General features: G+C 40.7%; 1 protein-coding gene across 14 annotated transcripts in view; it reads right to left on the bottom strand.

The window, feature by feature from the left end:
• The window catches only part of MYCBP2 (MYC binding protein 2), a 445111-nt gene that overhangs the window by 94712 nt on the left and 330082 nt on the right, over window positions 1-20317 (bottom strand). For 9 of the 14 annotated variants that reach the window (XM_050946493.1, XM_050946502.1, XM_050946519.1 and 6 more), the window contains 3 exons: window positions 9457-9531; window positions 6826-7050; window positions 5804-5936 (listed from right to left, as the gene is read on the bottom strand). In XM_050946493.1, the coding sequence (XP_050802450.1) occupies window positions 5804-5936; window positions 6826-7050; window positions 9457-9531 (433 nt within the window). The remainder of the gene's footprint in view (window positions 1-5803; window positions 5937-6825; window positions 7051-9456; window positions 9532-20317) is intronic. The other 5 variants (XM_050946510.1, XM_050946587.1, XM_050946596.1 and 2 more) reach the window with 3 other exon arrangements.

The following is a 20317-nucleotide window of genomic DNA, read 5'->3' as shown; positions in this document are numbered from 1 at the left end:
AGTCTGTATCTCTACAGTCATTCATTTTATAAAACTATGATCAAACTTATACAAAGTATGCCTTGGGAGGTATCATTTAAAAACTCAATCCGCTGATCATTATTATCCAACGTGTGGCAACACTGTATGTAAAGTTGTAAGATTTGACTGTATGACTTTACTGAGACATGCTCCAAAGTTAGAAAAGCAGGCACAAACCAATGAGGAGTCCTTGTGACACCTTAGAGACTAACAAATTTATTTGGGCATAAGCTTTCACGGGCTAAAACCACTTCATCAGATGCACAAACCAGTTCCTCAAAGATAAAAGGCAAACTGTGGCCTCAGCTACGTGTCAGCATAACCAAGTGGACTATCACTTGGTTAAATGGCCATTCTTTGGCAGAAAGAAAGGAGTCAGTGAGAAATTTACATCTTGGCAAACAGACTTGATGTTCCCTGAACCCCAGGTGGAGATGAGAAATGCTATGGAGAACAGAGGACACAAATCACCTCTCTCCCCTTAACTTTACTTCCAGCATCAACAATGGTTGAAAGACAAAAGCAGCCTCACTGGATTAGAAGAGGAGTCTTGGCTGAGAAATCCAGCCAGACTGTTGTAAGCACAGGGGAGAGAGAAACATTTTTGCTTCAAATTCACTTAGCTTGTTAAGTTAGGTATTAGACCTAAAATAGGCACGTGACCCTGTTTTGCCTTCAGGGTCAGGAAGTATCAGGAGTAAAAACCCTTTCCCCTGAATGAGGGAGGGACCTCTTCTATATCTCCTACAAGGAGGAGTGATTGTGTATCTTGCAGTAGCACAGCCTTGGGAGTGAGGTCCCTGAAGAGGGATGGAGAAGGGGAAGAGGCAGAAATAAACCGCATATATACCCCACTTCCACCATGCTTAGAAACCAGCTATCTTATGATGTGGACTGAAGTGGGAGAGGCAGTTAATAAAACTGGGGAAAAAATTATGCCACTCTTAGAACTGACAGACTGCTCTCAACCATCAAAGTGAGCTCTTGAAAGATGCAACCTGCCTTGAACAAGCAGCTGCCCAAGCAGAGGGTGGTGGTGGACGTCTTTTCTGCTCCTTCCCCTTGGCAGGTCTTAGGCTTGTGAGCAATCCCCTAAAAATGCTGGGACTGATGAGAATGGAATGCCTTCAGCTTCACTGCTGGGGTTAAATGCTTAGGGATTTTAGGGGTGCTCTCGAGTCTTTGAGATTATGCAGATCTCATTTATGTTTTCTGAGAAGAATGATGGCCCTTCAAAAGGTAAGTCCAGAACTATCTGTTGCATCTCTGAAGTAAGGCCAGAAGAGTGCGCCAGGACAAGTACTTCATTGTGATAGCAGAGGCCATGATGCAAGCTGTAGAAACTGATGCATTTAGACCTGCCTTCAGAGTTGTTCTGGCATACAACTTGCCCATCTCCATTAAAGACTGGAACTTTTGTTTCACCTCATCTGGGAGCTTCTCTTTGAATTCTGAAATTGTAACCACAGGATGAAATCATAGTGCTGCAGCAAAGTTTGCTGGTCTGCAATGCGAAGTTGTAATCCACCTTTGGAATAAAGCTACTTCCCAAGTAAGTCCAGCTTCCTGTCCTCTATTTTTTGGGGTTGATACCTGGTGCCCTTGTCTTTCTTTCTCATAGTCTGCCACCACTACAAGGGAGCCTGGAGGGACATGATTAGATAGGTGCTTGAACCTCTGAAAGGAGATATCCATTCTTCCTGAAGTTCGAGGCAGGGAAGCTGGAGACCGCCAGAGGACCTTGATAGGACTAAGATTAGCTCTCAGTACAAATGAGGCTTTCTAGCTGGATCTGCAGATACCAAAATGTTCATCAACTTGTAGGTGGATGTCTAGGATAACAGCCATCCTCCTCAACAATTCCTGATGAGTCTTAAATCATCAGAAGATAGACAAATAGACTCCATCACAACTGCTTCATTGGGGGATGAGGAAGAGGATGTCAAACAGTACTGGAGGATGGTTCAGTTCCTGCTCCTTTTGTGGCTGCTTGTGAGAGGGATCCTGAATCTGTTCACTGATGGGCTCAATACTGCCGCTAGGGTGTCTGTGGCGTTAAGACTCCTGAAGACCAGTAGATGGAGTCGGCTAAGGTGACTATAGGGACACTCTTGATTGAAGGAGGAAGCTCCACTGGTTCCAAAAGGGCCACTCATACAGTTCTGGTCCCCATCTGTGTGTAGCCCAAGTATCCCTTCTATAAACCACTTTTGGTACTTAGGCTGATACCAGGGCTGACAGGTGCCATACTCCAGATGAAAGAACTGGTTAGGCTAAGACACATAAGATCCCACTTCACAGTCTGCTGAAGAAACTGCTTCTTTTTGTGACCATGGTGGTGCCAGCCATCAGTACTGGTGAAGAAGGTTCAGACTTTGAAGAAAGGGGAGCTAGGAAGACAGAGCCGGTGCTGGGCATAAGCAGACTAAGCAATTGCTTAGGACCCCAAGGAGCTTAAAGAACCCCCTATTCATTATTAATATGTGTTGTGTGTGAGGGAATCCCCAAAATATTCCTGCTTAGGGCTCTCAATGGGCTAGCACAGGGGTGGGCAAACTATGGCCTGGGGGCTGAATCCAGCCTTTCAGATGTTTTAATCTGGCCCTCAAGCTCCTGCCGGGGAGCGGGGTCTGGGACTTGCTCTGCTCCATCTGTGCTGTGGCTCTGTGTGCCTACCGGAAGCAGCAGCATGTCCCCCCTCCGACTGCTACAAGTGGGGCAGCCAGGGGACTCTGCACGCTGCCCCGCAGCTCCCATTGGCCGGCAACTGTGGCTAATGGGAGCCGCAGGGGCAGCGCCTGTGGAGGGGCCAATGCACAGAGCCACCTGGTTGCGTCTCCACGGAGGAGATGGAGGGGGACATGTTGCTGCTTCCGGGAGCTGCCTGAGGTAAGCGCCGCCCGGAGCCTGCACCCGATCCCCTCCAGCACCCAAACCGCCTACCCCAGCCTTGTTCCCCCTCCCGCCCTCTGAACCCCTCGGTCCCACCCTCCTGCAACACAGAGCCCTCACCCCCTACCTGCACCCAACCCCTCCGCCCCCAAATTCCTCATTTCTGTCCACACCCAAGAGCCCTCGTGCCAAAAAGTTTGCCCACTCCTGGGGTCCCACAACATCTGTGGCAAGATCATCTGTGGCTTTCCCCTAGACAATATCACCTTCACTGGTACTCTGATGGTTGCATTTGATGGAATTGCCCAGTATGGAGGTGAAGGCGCTGGGTGCCAGTGCCGAGTGAGTCTCTTGAACTGTTGGTGATGGTGGCACAGAAGAGTTTAACAACTCTCTTGCAGCCACAAACACCTCAGGAGTAGAAATGACCAAGAAGCAGCTATGGTACCAGGGCATGCAGCCAGCAAAGGTGCTTCGGGAACTGGTCTCAACAGCACCATGCAGTGCTCTGAAGCCAGTGAACTCCCCTGTTTAGAGGCGTGCTCTGGGGTATGTTTCTTCTTTGAATGTCCTCCAAAGTCAATTTCAGCAGCATGTATTTTAATCTGGCTGCCTCCCCCCCGCCTCCTCCCCCCTCTTTTTTTGAATGGGGCTTTAAGCCCTCACAAATGTCACATCTGTCACCTATTTGAACCTCTCACAAGCACTTAAGACAACGGGGTGAGGGTAACTATTAGGTGTTGCCTTACCACAAGAATGGCAGGGCTTGAAAGCTGGAGCATGCTGCATATCTGTGGTACTGGGGTGGGTACCCAGACTAGGCATCAGAACCACGCAAAAAGAACAAACATTTATTTTAAACTAACCAACCAAACACTAAACTAAACTAAACATAACAGGTGCTATTTATAGATTTTGACTAAAAACTTGCAGAGAGCTGGGACACCTACAACAATCTTCATGGGTGGTAGAAAGGAATGGGGGAGGCAAGGGGGTGTCAAGGCAGCTGGATCCTTTATGCCTGTATGTGGTGCACAAGGCAGCAGGGACACTTGTGCTGCCCTGACTAGTGCCACGAAGGGAAAAACTCAATTGTGCATTGAGCATACAAACACCTGCAGTGGAATGCACATGTGCAATCAGTCAAAGAAGCACAGTTGTTAAATATTTTCTATCTTTACTGTTCCTTTATTTGCTCACTACACATTATCCAGCTCTTCACAGAATTGGGCAGGCCTGCTATACAACAGTATAAGTTTGTTTTCTGCCCATCATAACAAAATAAGGCAAGGTTACTTTGGAATGCCCACAGACAAGAAAGGACAACATTACAGGATAGCACAATAAATACAAAAAGCATTACAGAAGATCAAGGCTACTTTCATGCAAATACGAGATAAAATTCCATAACAGAGCTTGTAGCAAATATTACAATTCTATCACATTTAAATCTAAGCACAATGATCAAAAGCAGTCCAGTTGACTCCTTAGATCCAAAGAAAGCCCCAGTATTACTATTCTAAGTATAGTGTCCTCGAAATGGAGGAAATAAACTGATTTTAAGCACATGTAGCTGTAGTGTGCTTAGATCCTAAATTAGGTTAAATAAATGGCACATTAAAAATCTATTTTGGTTGGGGTACATACAAAAACACATCATTCTGAGAAAATATCCCACTCTACTCTCTAATTGATCATGGAGGTAATTAAGCTAGCATTTTCACAGGAATTGACACTGATAAGGAAAAATATTGTTCTAGCCAAGAACATAAGCTCAGAGACCTCTGTCAAAATCCACAGAACTTGCTCAAAATATGCTGGTTGTAATGACCTTAAACATGATTGTATTTACTGCATTTTCTGGAAGCCATCTTGCCAGTCCTAAATTAACATTCACCACTCCTTTATTATAACAGGTAAAACAGGAAGCACTGAGCAAAAGAACATTAGGTTACCAACTACAGATTTTTCCTCATTTCATATATGGAGTTCAAAATTTGTTAGCAGTTTTCAGCAGGGTACTTTTGTGGCCCCAATCCAATGGTTGGGATTATATGTTAAACTCAAAATAAAAAATTCTAAGATGCTGTACAAATTCATTCAGTCCATTTTTTCCCCCTCTTTCAGGTGGAGACAAAAGTAGATTGAAAAAAGTTGCCTCAGGAAGTTCAGGATTGGTTTTCTGAAAACTGAATCCCCATAAACAGAAGAAAGGACAACACTCTAGTTGAGGGGTTGGCAACCTCTGGCACGTGGCTCACCAGGGTAAGCACGCTGGTGGGCCGGGCCAGTTTGTTTACCTGCTGCGATGGCAGGTTCGGCGGACCGTGACTCCCACTGGCCGCGGTTCGCTGTCCTAGGCCAATGGGGGCAGCGGGAAGTGCCGCGGGTGAACGATGTGCTGGCCACGGCTTCCCGCAATCCCCATTGGCCTGGGACAGCGAACCGTGGCCAGCGAGAGCCGCGGTCTGCTGAACCAGCGGACGTGGCACGTAAACAAACTGGCCCAGCCTGCCAGGGTGCTTACCCTGGTGAGCCGCATGCCAGAGGTTGCTGACCCCTGCTCTAGTTCATAATTGGTAGAGAAGAATGACTCAGAAAACACTTATAAAAATGTCATGTTTGCAAAATCTAAATGTCTGAAGATTGTACTGTAAAATTTAATTTAAAAAAAGTTTGACTTCATATTTTCTCCAATTGAGTTACATTTGAAAGACGTAAAACAGTAACTTACTTATAAAATAACCCAATTGGGTTATTTTATAAGTGGGTTATTTTATAAGTTACTGTTTTACGTCTTTCAAACTCAGTTCTTAAAACTTCCCCTCCCAGCACTTTATTTTGGCAAACACTTTAAGTAGTTAATTTTTAAAAAAAAAAGACAACTTGCCATCTTCGTGTCGCAGATACTGGTTTCCACCTCTGTCTCTAGCTAAGGACCATGCCTCGCCTTCATCACTCTCACAGAACTCTACCATGCTGTTCTTATCCATTTGTACCCATGTACCTTCAGAATTAGTCACCTGGTGCACACACACAAAAAAGAAGTTTATTCACTTTTCAAATAATCTAGTGCTCAGATCCAGCAACATGCTTCAGTATATGAAAAAATATGCTCATTTCCATCATGATATTACAAAAAACATGTTTCTGAAATTAAGGCCACAGCCTGAGGTAGAACAAAAACCAATTCCATGTATGGCAAGTTTAAAATTATAAATACTTTCACAATATTAGGCCAGTTTATATTTGGGAAAAAAAAGTTCAATATTTGACCAACCACACAAACCCAAATAAGCTCTTAGAAGGTGTTATCCAACAACCTCCATGCTTTTTTGGCACCTGAAACACCAAAACAAATTGTATTGTCTAGTTATGTATGAAATATTTGTAAATTTGCTAATTATGCTCCTGATGTTTTTTGAGAAAAATAGCATGACACACTACATCCTCAAGCCCATCTCAACAGGAAAATTCCAAAGCATGACAACAAGTACAACAACAATTGAATAAATACAGTGAAATAGGATCATTTTTGAACTGATCACAGCCCTGGAAATGATTTCTCCAACAAGGTGAATTCACTTTGATACCTATGATCAATAAGTGAAACAGATAACCTTATTTTGCAATGAATCAACCATACTGTAACAGAAATATATAAATAAGTATAGGTAACTGTGGTATTAGAAAATTCAAGTTTAATGTAACTCCAATTAATGAACACTTTTCTACAAAGCAAAACACACAATTGAATTAGTATTTATAATATAAACCAAGTTCAAATGTTAACATTTAATCACCAGGGTTGGAAAAGCAAACCTTGTGTAGGGGAAGATGCTTTTGTTGTGTTTACTACTGATATAAACTGGTATCTATGAAGACATGAACTGAAGCTACAAGGATCCATACCTCGCCTACTGCCTTGACTTTGTTTCCCAGAACTAACATTCCAATTGGGATACCTCTAAGGTTAGGGCAGCTTCTGATGTTGTGACCTGAAGGGCCAGTCTTCACTACCTTGTACACTCCAGGTCCACCTCGAAGGAATGGCATATCTTGCTCTTGCATCACTGCTTCCTGTGTGCAGCGTGAATTTATGTCTTTGAAAAAGTCATCAGTATTAGACCTAGGCTCCTGAAAAATTTAAAAAAGCAAAAGAAAAACAGAATAGAACCTGTTAATAATGCCTTTGCACTTTTTAGATGAGAAACACCTCTTCCCTAAATCTGGAACAGTTAACTTCTTAACCTAGAAAGAGAAAAAAAACTGGTCATAATGCCAGTTGAACTGTAAGTTTCCTTTCCAACTGATCGTTTTAGCTTGCAGAGGTACACACATCTCAACTACTGCGGTACTTGAAATAAACAGGCACTTCAGTGGAATATAAATTGTTTAAATTTGGGCCACTAAATATATAGATATTTTCATATGTGCATTTTGACATAAAATTATTTTCACCAACATTTTCATGAAGTATGTTGTGTTTAGTACTGTCATTTATCAGCACAGAGAATCTAAACATGAGATTGAGTATCTTGGAACTATAACAGCTAAAAGTAATCAGTGATTAATCTGGGCATGTGTAACAGACATATATGCTATCTGGTTTCCAATTTATATGTGCTTCTTTCTCTGAACTTAATTTCAGGAATATATTGTAAACACTGAATAAAGGTAAAATTATTACTACTAAGGCCAAGTGGAGCAGTAACCCCATGTTTCTTGTATGCACATAATAAAATACTAGTGTGTATTCATTATTATTTTATTTTTACTGTGACAATCAGAGTAGCATTGCAGACTTATTTTGCTTAGAATCAAGCACGGATGAAGGACAAATCCAGGCCTGACCTGATGTTATACTTCTGAGGTATGACAATTCCATATGTTTAGAGTTCTAGACAACCCTCCAACCCTCACTGTAGATGAAGAATACTGGCAGGGCGCTTCCACTGGCTGTAATTTAATAAAAATTCCAGTATACATGAAGATAATGGGGAGGAACACTAATACACACTTTTTATCACAAAGAAACAAATATGAAACAGTAGCAATGACCGATGTACTTTAAAAACCAAGATGTGTGACCTGCATACAAAGACCATTTGCAAGTGTGATTAATTTCTTTATTAAAATCACAATTTTTGCACTGTTCAGTTTTCAGCTCTATTTGGTGTTGTTTCCTGTGTTTTGTGCCCAGAATGTTATAACACCCCTCATAACATGTTATAATAGCTTTCCCAAGAAAACTACTGCAACTGAGCCATTATACAGTATAAAGTTGTTCTGCAAAGAAGGGAATTTTCAATTCAAGTTGTGGCATTTTCTAACGTAAATTGTTTCAAGGAGAAAAAAAGGCTAATGTTCTACAACTAGAAGCTAAGCAATTTTGTCAATTAAAGTTTCTATATATCTACAGAGCAGCAAAGCAGTTCAGTGTTGCTGCAGTGAAATGTGTATTTTTAAATTGCTAAACCAATATGCGTAATTATTTGAGAATAATTTCCATTAAAAAGATTCTATGGAAACTGCTGCCTAAAAAGCAACAATAGCCTTCCAAATAATTTAATAAAGCATCTGAGAGATATTTAAAACACTTAGTTATGTATAATGCAACTGGATATTTTTCTACGAATTACGACACTTTTGAAATAGATTAGTAAAGAAGTTAGTGTAGTGTTCATCAGCATGGGTATTTTTAGTAAAAGTCATGGACATGTCACGGTCAGTAAACAAAAATTCATGACCTGTGACCTGTTCATGAGTTTTACTATATATCTTAACTAAAACTTGGGCCGGGGGTACTCTGGGAACAGTGGTCTGGGGTGCTGGGTGGGGTGGTTCGGGACCCCCTCTGGTGCTGTGTGTGGGGGTGGGTGGAGGGGGGTAGGCAGGTGCCAGGCAGTGGTACGTGGCCCAGGACCCCACTGACACTGGGGGAGCGTTGGTGGAGCAGGCTCTAGGCAGCCCCTGAGCCAGCTGCACTGGCCGCTACAGAAGTCACGGAGGTCACAGATTCTGATCTCTTCCGTGACCTCTGTGACAGACACGCAGCCTTATTCCTCAGCTGTGTTTATTAACATTTTTGAGCTGGCCCAGTTCATAAGGCAGCCTATTATGTTCAATTAACTGATTTTTGCAATGGACTAAAAACAGGGAAAGAAAAGTTTAGCAGTATACCTTCCTTATCTATAAACATAAGTGACTGGAAGGTTCTCTTCTTAATGTTAAATGGCCAATGCTTGTGAATACAATATTGTAATTAGGATGTACTATATTTAAAAGAAAATGGATATCTTTGTGTTGCTGGAGGTTCACAGTAACCATCATTAGCATTTTGAACTAAATTTTTCTATCTAGAGTACAGTGAGATTTTTAAAAGAGTAGATACACAATTCTAGAGTATGGTATTAACATACCTAGCATTTCCTGCGAAAATACGTCAGAATACAGCAGACTTTAAAAGGTTATTTAATATAAATGTATTTATTAATGTAAAACATCAGGATATAATGTGACTGTTCTTGAGAGTTAACTCACCTGGGGGGGGAAAGCTTTAGAAGTCCTTGAAAAAAAGTCCAAATCCCTGACTCCTTGGCTAGCATTAAAGACATTCTGAGCAACAAAGTTTAAAAAAAGACAAATATCAACAAGGAAATGGGAACAAGAGAACACTGGAAGAAGATGCTAGAGACATTGTAATTCAAATTGTCTGCATTCTAACATCAATATTAAAATAAATTGACTTTTTAAAATGAAGTCACTTGAGTCCATTGCTCATCATTGCAAATAATCTGTTAAACAAAAAACAGATTCGTATGTCAAAAGCTCTAAACGGATGTAGTGTGTCATGCCATTTACTGAAATAAGAGCCAGACATCTGTTAAAGCTTGAGACTTGTGCAAGACAAACCCCACACTCCTGTCACAGTGAAACAATGTATGTTCCAGTGCAAGCCAGATTTGTTTTATGACAAGAGAGTCTGCTGCTTTCTAAACACTATTTGAGTGAATTAATGTGACATGGTTGAATGTGGACTTTCAGCCACCCAATTCGTAACAGGAAAGATATGTAAAGTATTAAGCTGTCTTCAAAAAAGTTGGAAAACAAATTGCCACACAGTACAACCTCACTAGTGGGCACACTTAAAATTTGCATACAAAAATAGTACCCTCTCCCCTTTATACCAGAAGAAAACCTAAAATACAGTGCGATAGGAGGGATTATCACTAAGAATTTATTAGTAGTACAAAATATACATTTACTAGTACATTATAAAATACAATAAAATAAATGCATTCTAAAATAAATGAACGAGTTTTAGCAAGCTGCAATTGCTGTCCCATTCAGTAGGTATTAGTGAGGTTCTACTGTATATTTTAAATAACTTTCACAACGCAGCTAGGAAAATATTCATTAATCTTCGGGAAGAAAACATAAAACAACCTATTCTCTCACATTAATATACAAACTTTATTTCTTTCCACTTCAAAGAAACTCTCCCTGCTTCTGTCATATGCAAGCAAAATTTCATCTCTATTTAATGCAGAGTGTTAATTAACTATCATGAAAATGAATCTATTCTGCAGCATCTCTTTGGAACAGCAACACTTATCTAGACTAACAAAACATGCTTATTATTAAAATCACGTTTCCTAGGCCTATTTTGACAAGGAAATTAAATGAAATCCTTGAACAGCAGTCATATTACAGTTTAACAATGGTATATAGGAGAGGTAATGAACTGTCAGAGTTTAAAAAAAAGTCATACAGAAAGCTTCTGACAAGTTTTTCCAAACATTGCTTTTCCAAGGTTGTACATATGTTAAAAACAATGTAAGCAAAAAATCAACTAAAATAAACCATCTCAAACAGTGATCAAGTTTTACTAACATGAAAAATCTGCAATTTTAAAAAACTAGAACAAAACAATACCAACTCTGACACCTTTTTAGAATACATTATATTCATGTAGTGCTGGAACAGGCACAACATTTATACACAAAAAAGGTGGCTGATGTCCTTCCTGTTAAGGCAGAAAGATGAAATATAGACTTAGACATTTGGCATAAATCTAAGAGAACTATTAAAGCCTATATTTGTCTGATCAGTTTATTTTTTAATTCAATTTATTTTAACAGACTGAACGTTTAATTTTGCCATTTATTCTCAATGTCTATTCTTAACAGAGAAATGCAGACTTTCCGTACATAAAACAACATCAGAAATGATTTTTCTGGTGCTCTCTTTCAAGTTGCATATTATTATTATTGTGTTATAAAGCTGTATGCGAATGCATTGAACACAAAATTATCAGCAGGAAAAAAAGCAATATAATTGCTGTGCAACAATGAATATACCAAACTTATGGCTTACAATATGCTGAATGCCAGTTTAAAGGAATGTACATGCATGTGTATGTTGGTTTAAAAATGCCTAATAAAATTCTGCCAGAGTGAAAACGTTTCCATTTTGAAGAAAAAAATTCGATTGACAGACCAAACGTGTCACATTTTAGCCCATCTGCTGCCATTTGTAGACTCTTAATTCCTATCTTTTCCTTTGCAAACCAATTTTGAACAAAAAATCTCATTCTTAATGAAAAAATTGTGTGTAAAGATTTGAAAATATTTAAATGCAAATTACTTAAAGAACAACATTTTAGCAGAGAATTAGGGGAGAGTTTAATTTTAATTCATTTGAATTTTCTGAAGCACTGCAATCATTTGTCTATCTTAGAGTGTGCTTTTATTGTGAAAACAACTCTAAAATGACATATTGGGAATCAATTTTTATTGTGCTTCAATGATTTGATATCAAATTCCCTCAGATTACAAGATACTTTTTCCCCCCCACTAAACTCTGCCAATTAAACCTGTGATTTGGAAGTTATACCGGATTCTTTTCTTCTTATGCCCTGCCACTACAGTAAAGGTTCAGGAGGCCAAATTCTTCCTGCAGACACACCTATATGAACCTGTTGACTTACAGCGGGCACAAGTGTAACAGAGCAATGTCTGGCTTGCAGAAGACAGCTTTTCTCGTTAACGAATGAAATTTAAAATTAAGTAATTGAGAGATACACAAACACAGAATACCATTTTTACAATATCACTCTTTAAAGCAGAACCACACTTGAAAATTATATTAACCTAATCTCTCAGAAGAGAAACCTAAATTTCTCCCCATTACATATTGGTCTATGGTTCATATATCTTTTTGTTATTAGTAATACTTTGTATTTATATAGCATCTTCTGTAAGAGGGCCTCCAAATCCTTTCTGTACATAACAAACTAAACTTCACAACATCCATATGAATTAGGTATTATAACCATTTTACAATGAGAAAACCAATATATAGGGAAATTAAGTAATTTGTCCAAGACCACAATCCACTTGGGCCAGAGCCAGGAATAGAACCATGGCCTCATGAATTCCAGATTCTCTGCTTTAACTACTTCTGACCCTAAACTGAATCTTTTAATTGAAATGTGCAACATAATAGTGTCAGCAATTACAATACTGTTCTTCAACCAAATGTGTTGTTGTTTCTAGTCCAAACCCCATTTTCTATGTTTTGAAGATGTATGAAAATTCTCTACAAACTGAAATTTGGCATAAATAAATCTTAGCCCAGAATGACTTATCTCCCAATCGTCAAAACATATTAATTACATTTTTAAAATACAATACCTGTACAGATTTTAAAAACTTTACAGAATTTTTTTCTCTATATAATTTTAAAATGGTATTTTAAAAAATAAAATTTCATAAGTCAGTATCCCACAGCATGCAGTAGCTAGATATTATTGTATGGCATGAGTAGCCCTGAGCAAGAAATGTTAAGATCAGTCAAATCATGGGAGTTAAAGTCTAATCCAAGTCTTTTAATTGTTTAACAGAGTCAAACCCTAGGATGGGGATGAATTTTCACTCTAAGTAGTGAATGAGGACTGTCTTCGAGCACACAGGAAAGGAATCTTTTCACAAATACAGTTACATCATCAAAGAATTTAAACATAAAATAATTTCAGAAGTAAAGGCTCACCCAGCATCAACTTGGCTATACTGCACTTACAACATGGCAGTACAGAATTAACTGTCCATTAAATAGGTAGTATGTAACAATTCATTCTTAAATTTAGTCATGTTCACAAAGAAGCTGAAAATAGTATATCATGGGCCAACCAAGCATGAAAAGGCTAAGAGAAAATTATCCCAGTGCTCTGCAAATTCCTTTGCTCTGCATTCAGTAGTACATAAGAATGTACACAGTGATCTAGAATTTGGTCTTCTGATACTATAAAGTTTAAATGACAAGTTTCAGAGTAGCAGCCGTGTTAATCTGTATCCGCAAAAAGGAAAGGAGTACTTGTGGCACCTTAGAAACTAACAAATTTATTTGAGAATAAGCTTTCGTGGGCTACAGCCCACATCATCGGATGCATGCAGTGGAAAATACACTAGGTCTTACTGTATTTTCCATTGACTGTATTCTCCACTGCATGCACCTGATGAAGTGAGCTGTAGCCCAATAAAGCTTATGCTCAAATAAATTTGTTAGTCTCTAAGGTGTGTGGTAAATTGCCGGTACTGTTATGCTGGGTCTCGCGCTTTCTCTTCTTTGGGGAAGGTTCAGGGCGCCATTGTTTGCCTCTGAACCGGTATTTTAATTACCCTACTAGTGTCCTTGAGGAGGGGAGTGGAGAGGGAGGGACCTGGGCCCACCTTCTTCTCCAGGTCCCAACCCAGGGGCCCTGAGGTTTGTGGTGAACCACTTGAACTAGCGGTTCCTTCCCCTGGGGCTACTTCCCTCTCCTGCCCTTCAGCTTGGGAAGGGGCTTCTTGCCCTCCTTTTACACAAGCCAGGTGCCCCTTACCTAGGGTTTCTTTTGGATTTCTCAGCCCACCGCAGCACTCCTCCAAACTTCCCTTTTGTCTCTCTTCAATACTGTTCTCTTCTCCAACTCCTTCAAACTGCTCTCTGCTCCAACCAAACCTTCCTGCTCCAACTCCCACATTGTCTGACTGAAGCAGGGGTTTTTATCACATGACTGACTGCTGGTGCTCTATTTAATCTATAACAAACCTTCCTCCCCTTGCAGGTAATAAGGCTCCCTGCTAACACTCTCCTGCTGCCCTCTGGCCATGCTGTATCACAGGTGCCATAAGTACTCCTGTTCTTTTTATAAAGTTTAAATGTGTCTCCAAAACTGCGAGCCTTTCCAAAGTCTGCCATGACTGCTACAATAATCCAGTTCACTCTGATTTAACAAAAAACACACACACACAAACTCAAAGGAATGGAAGGATAGAACCTTCTTAAAATAGTCCTTTGTCTCTGGAACAATCCCACAAAGAAAATTAAGAAGAGTCCTACACTATCAAGTGATGATGCATGATTCAACTTTTCACCAGAACACTTCAAATAACCAACCAGAGGAAAATATCAGTTTCATGTTTAAAAGTATTTAAAAATTTTAAAAACCAGTAATTCCCTTAACATCAGAGCTCAAATGGCATCAAAATGAGTCCACAGTCCTCTATCATAGAAAGTTTACCAAATATATTTCATCTCAACTTTCAATTGCATGAATGTTTCTATTTGCCATGAATTTTATGAGCAAGTAGCCTTAAACGTAATTTGATGGTCCTTAATTTTTCATGGTCCATTGTTTTTGACATGTCCATTCAACTTTGAATATTTTATTGTGATAGCAGTGACATTAATTCTCTTTGGTGAATCACTTCATTTGAGAGTGAACACAATTTACGTTCTACAAAGGAAGGAAAACACTTTGCTGCAAGAGAAAATGGTCTTGAACTATCTACAAATACTGACAAGCTGAAACTTGCTGATATAAATACCTACTTTTCCAGTGATGCAAAATAACTTGTAAACTGAAGACTGTCTTTTACAGAGAAATAGAAGCACTATTAATTAATAGTAAATAAGACCCTATTTGAATCACGTGATGATTGTCCAAAATTTGAGGTTGTAGACCAGCCACGGAAAGTCACAGAAAAGTAATAATGTACATTATTATTTGTCATAATAAGGTCCATTATTACTTTTCCGTGATTTTCTGCTGTGGGCTGACCTGGGCTGAGAGTGGAAGTTCCCGCTGTTGACAGCCCATTGTCAGCCACCTGGGGGCTGAAAGGGGGGCTCCCGTTGTTTGCCGCCTGGGGCTGACAGCAGCTGCCTAGTGCTGACAGTCATGGCAGCCAGGGCTCCGTCAGCACCGGTCACAGCAGGGTTCCCACTGTCGAAATTGCAGTGGAAGCCTAATATTGCAGGGTCTGCAATATTGTGAATTAAGTAGGGCCTCAATAATAAATTATAAATATCATCATCAACTACCTCACTATGGGTGATTAACATTAAATCCTGTGGAGATAGTTGTATTCCATAGTATTAAGTACTGCACTAATTGATCAGAAGTGTAGAGCCACTTTTTAAGGTTAAAAAAATAATGTGGGTTAGCTTTTGAATAAGTCTTAAAATGATTGTTTCCACATATTTTACTTCCATGGATTCTGAATCAAGGTAATTCACTATGCCTGTTACCATAGTATCAGGCAGTGGACTGTGGGGAGAGAACAAGTTACTTACCTGCACAGGAACTTGAGTTCTTTGAGATGTTTTGTCCCTATGGGTGTGCAGCTGTAGGATGTGGGTGCCCCTGTGTGCTCTCAGCTGGAAATTTAGATTAGCAGTATCTATGGGTCCCCACCTGTGTACTATTCAACCCTGTCCTCTAGAGCAAGGGTGTACAAAGAGGAGTGGACCCAACTAATGCTCCAGTTTCTTCTCAACTATAGAGCCTAGAATACTCTGCAGCAGAGGAAAAGGAATGATGGAGATGGAACACTCAACATCTCAAAAAAACTCAAGTTACTGTGCAGGTAAGTAATCTCTCATCCTTCTTCAAGTATATGTCCTTATGGTTGCTCCAATGTAGGAGACTCCCAAGCAAGAACGCAAATGGAGTTGGATGTTGAGGAGGCAGATCCAACATGGCTCAGACAACAGCATTACCAAAAGTTGCTTCTATCTTTGATGCAGATAGAATAGCATAAAGTGTGGAGAAAGTATGAACTGAGGACCAGGTTGCAGCTCTTTACATTTCCAGTATGGGATCGTCCTTAAGAATGACTACAGATGTGGACTGAGCTCTGATAGAGTGGGCTGTCACTCTGGCAGAGGGGACACATTCCAGCAGTTTTACAGTAGGCCAGGGTGCAACCCGAAATCCACGCTGATAGTCTCTGTGTGGAAACCGACTGTCCCTCCATTCTTTCAGCAAAGGATATAAATAGTCTGGGCAAAGCCCTAAGGTTCTTTGCCTGTCCAGATCAAAGGCAAGTGATCTTGTAATATCTAAGTGTGGACACTAGCCTGTTTTCCTGAGACACTGGACTTAGGGTAAAACAGCAGCAAATGGTATCCTGATTGATAGGAAAATCTGATGAGACCTTCAGCAGAAACTGAGGATGGTGGCACAGCAGAAGACAGTACATGGTGGCTTGGCCACCAACTCCCCGAGTTCTCCCATCCTTCTGACTGAGGTGATAGCTACCAGGAATGAAGTCTTCAGGGAGAGATGAAGGAATAAACAGGTACTAATAGGCTTGACTAGGGGGTTTCTTAACACGTTGAGGATTAGACTGAGATCCCATTGAGGTATGGGGTTCCAGACACAAGAAAATAAATTAGATAAGTCCTTAATAAATCTTGCTGTGGTAGGGTGGGCAAAGCCAAAAAGCCCTCAATAGGGAAATGGAAGGCATACAGCTACCAGTATGCCTTAACAAAGCTCACTGTGTGTTTTTAATTTCAGCAGGTAATCAAGGATCTTCAAGAAACTTCAGAAACAGCTACAGCATGGCAGGAGCACCAGAAAGTGTTTCCACTTCTACCATAAATTTTATATGTGGGAGTCATCTGACTGCTCAAAAGTACAGCCTGGATTTCTGCCAAGCAGCCAAACTCTAAACGAGAAAACTATTAAGGAGCCAGGCATTAAGGCTCAGTGATATGAGGCTGCGATGGCTCGGGGTGTCTGAGTTCTGTGTCAGGACATCTGATCTCACAGGTAGGTGTTGAGGCATCGCCAAAGATAAATGAACTAGATCCGAATACCACACGTGTCTTGGCCATGAAGGTGCTATTAACATGGCCCTTGCCCGCTCCTGCCTCAATTTGATTAAGGTCCTGACAATTAGTGGGTATTGGATGGTAAGTGTAGAGAAGGAGGAGGAGCCAGGGGAGTAGGAGAAGGTCCGTCCCCTAAAGAACCAGAGCTGCCTACCCCAATGGTGCAGAAGATTTGGTATTTCATATTTGTTGGATTTGCAGAGATCCACTCTGAGGTGGCCCCACGTTTAGCAGATGCTGTGAAAAAACAAGTATCAGAGGGGTAGCCGTGTTAGTCTGGATCTGTAAAAGCAGTAAAGAGTTCTGTGGCACCTTACAGACTAACAGACGTATTGGAGTATGAGCTTTTGTGGGTGAATACCCACTTCGTCGGATGGAACCGACGAAGTGGGGCATGCACCCATGAAAGCTCATGCTCCAATACTTCTGTTAGTCTATAAGGTGCCACAGGACTCTTTGCTGTGAAAAAACAATTTTTTGAGCTCCCTCAAGTGGTTCTGATGGAAGTTCCTGCTCAAGGAATCTGCCACAGTGTTTTGAGGTCTGGTAGGTTAACTGGAGATCTCTATGTGGTGGGTAGTCTATGATTTCCATAGTTTTAGTGACAATACATAAGGACCGGGATCTGTTGTATCAATTTAGATGGAATATATGGGCTAAAGATGTTAATATAACCCAGTCACACTGTCCAACAGTAAACAGTGTTAAGTAAGGTTCAGGGTTTGTTATACAGAGACCTCAGCCTGCTTAACACCATGGCAAATGCATAATTAAACATCCTGTTAACGTTTTATTAAAGATAAAGAAAGAAAAACAGTTACTGCATTTGAAATGTACAGTATTAAATGAGCTTTCATTTTACCATCCCTTGTTCCCTTTCCCTTTAGTGGAGAGAATTCTTAGAAGGAAAACCCCCTTATCTGACAGTCTCAGACAGAATTAAAGATGGTAATAAATATCCTTCTTGGGAAAAGAGAAGACATTAGTTAAGATGAGCTGGAGCTGTTATTGTTAAGGTTAAATTCTATTTTATCCCAGATGGTGTTGGGAATTCAGCTGGAGGCAGCAGAGATGGTGATGATATTTGCTTATCTCTCTCTGGCCTGATCAGACCATCTCTCAAAATTAGAATGACAAAGGCTGGGGTCCCAGGAGATGGTGGGGGTGGCAGACATGATGGTGAAGCATGCTTCAGGAGCCTCTGTCTTTATGTCCTATTTCCTTCCTGAAGTCTCTTTAAGGACCCCAAAAGGGACTGGTGACTGGAATTCATCCCATCATAATTTTGTTAACCAATTGGGCTAATATAAGAACCTAAGAATGGCCATACTGCATCAGACCAATGGTCCCTCCTGCCCAGTTTCCTGTCTTCGAACAGTAATGCCAGATACTTGAAAGGGAATGAACAGAACAGGGCAATAGTCAAGTAATCCATCCCCTATCAACAACTGGCACTCAGAGGCTTAGGGGAACCTGGAGCATGGGGTTGCATCCCTGATCATCTTGGCTAATAGCCATTGATGGATCCATCCTCCATGAACTTACCTAGTTCTTTTCAGAACCCAGTTATACTTTTGGCCTTCACAGCATCCCCCGGCAATAAATTCCACAGTTTGACTATGCACTGTGTGAAGAAATACTTCCTTACATTTGTGTTAAACCTGCAGCCTATTAATTTCATTGATGATCCCCGATTCTTACGTTACATGAAGGAGTAAACAACACGTCATTCACTTTCTCCATACCATTCATGATTTTATAAACTTCTGTCATATATGCCCTTAGTCATCTCTTTTCCAGACTGAACAGTCCCAGTCTTTTCAATCTCTCCTCAAACAGAAGTTGTTTCATACCCCTACTCATTTCTGTGGCCCTCCTTTGTACCTTTTCCATTTCTAATACATGTTTTTTAGCTTTTTTGACTGCTGCTGCACATTGAACGGATATTGTCAGAGAACTATTCACAGTAACTCCAAGATCTCTTTCTTGAGTGTAACAGCTAATTTAGATCTCACAGTTTTGTATGTATAGCTGGGATTATGTTTTCCAATATTCATTACTTTACATTTATCAGAACTGAATTTCATCTGCTATTTTGTTGCCCACTCACCCAGTTTTGTGAGATCCCTTTGTAACTTTTTGCAGTCTTCTTGGATTTAACTATCTGACACTCCAATTTCACCTAATTTCCAGTTCCACAGTTTCTAATTTTACCAATTTCACCTAATTTCCAGTTCCACAGTTTCTAATTTTACCAAGCACGATTTTAATCAAGTCCTTGAATTCTATTAGCATGACTTTTTTTTGTTTAGACTAATTTACTCTCTCTCTGGTTTCTTTACACCTGTTTAAAATATTCATTATTAAAAACTTGACCTACTTTTTATTAACATTTGTTAATACAGGTTATTATAACATCTTATAAACTTTCATATATTTATTACAATTACAGTAAATCTATAGGCCTATTTATTACAATAGTTCTTTCTCCCCCTTATCAATTATGGCAATTGCCATCCTATTGTTACTTCTGAGGGCATTCCGTGCCAAAAAATTAAAAATTCTGCACCAAAAAATAGTTCTGTGTATAATATTTTAAAATTCTGCAAATTTTGTCAAATAAATGCAGAGGCTCCAGCATGGCACTGGGGAGCACAGGCCACTGGCTGCACAGAGGTGGGAGATCACTGTGCAGCTCTCCCCCGGGACACGTGATCAGTGGTGAGGCTGCACCCAACCCTGACACAGTGCAAAGACTGGGCTTGCCCCAGAAACACCCCAGGGCCCTGCCCATCTGTGCCAGGTGCAGGCAGGCAGGCTCAGCAAGGCAGGACCCAAGTGTGGAGGATTCAGGCGTGGGTTGAGAGGATTCTGTGTGGGGCAATCTGGGTGCGGGCAGCTCAACGGGAGATCTGGGTGCAAGGGGGGATCTTGATGCACGGGGCTTGCTGGGGACAGTTCTGGGTGCAACGGTAATGGGACTCTGCTGGGGGGGTCCAGGTAAAGGTGGCTGGGGCTCAGCGGGGTGTGTGTGTCTGGGTGTGGAGGGGGATAGAGCTTGGCAGGGGGGTATGGGCGTAAGAGGCTCAGTGGGGAGGGAGTCCAGATGTAGCTGGTTGGGACTCATCAGGGAGGTCCAAGTGTGGGGTGGGAGGGAGGTTCAAAGTGTGGGTGGGGATGAGACTCAGTGGGAGAGTCTGGGTATGAGGAGGTCTGGATACACAGGGATTGGGCAGAT

The sequence above is a fragment of the Gopherus flavomarginatus genome, chromosome 1 (genome assembly GCF_025201925.1).
Source record: "Gopherus flavomarginatus isolate rGopFla2 chromosome 1, rGopFla2.mat.asm, whole genome shotgun sequence".
Taxonomy (NCBI): Eukaryota; Metazoa; Chordata; order Testudines; family Testudinidae; genus Gopherus; species Gopherus flavomarginatus.
The sequence above is the reverse complement of the archived record's forward strand: the minus strand, read 5'-3'. Positions and strand labels throughout refer to the sequence as shown.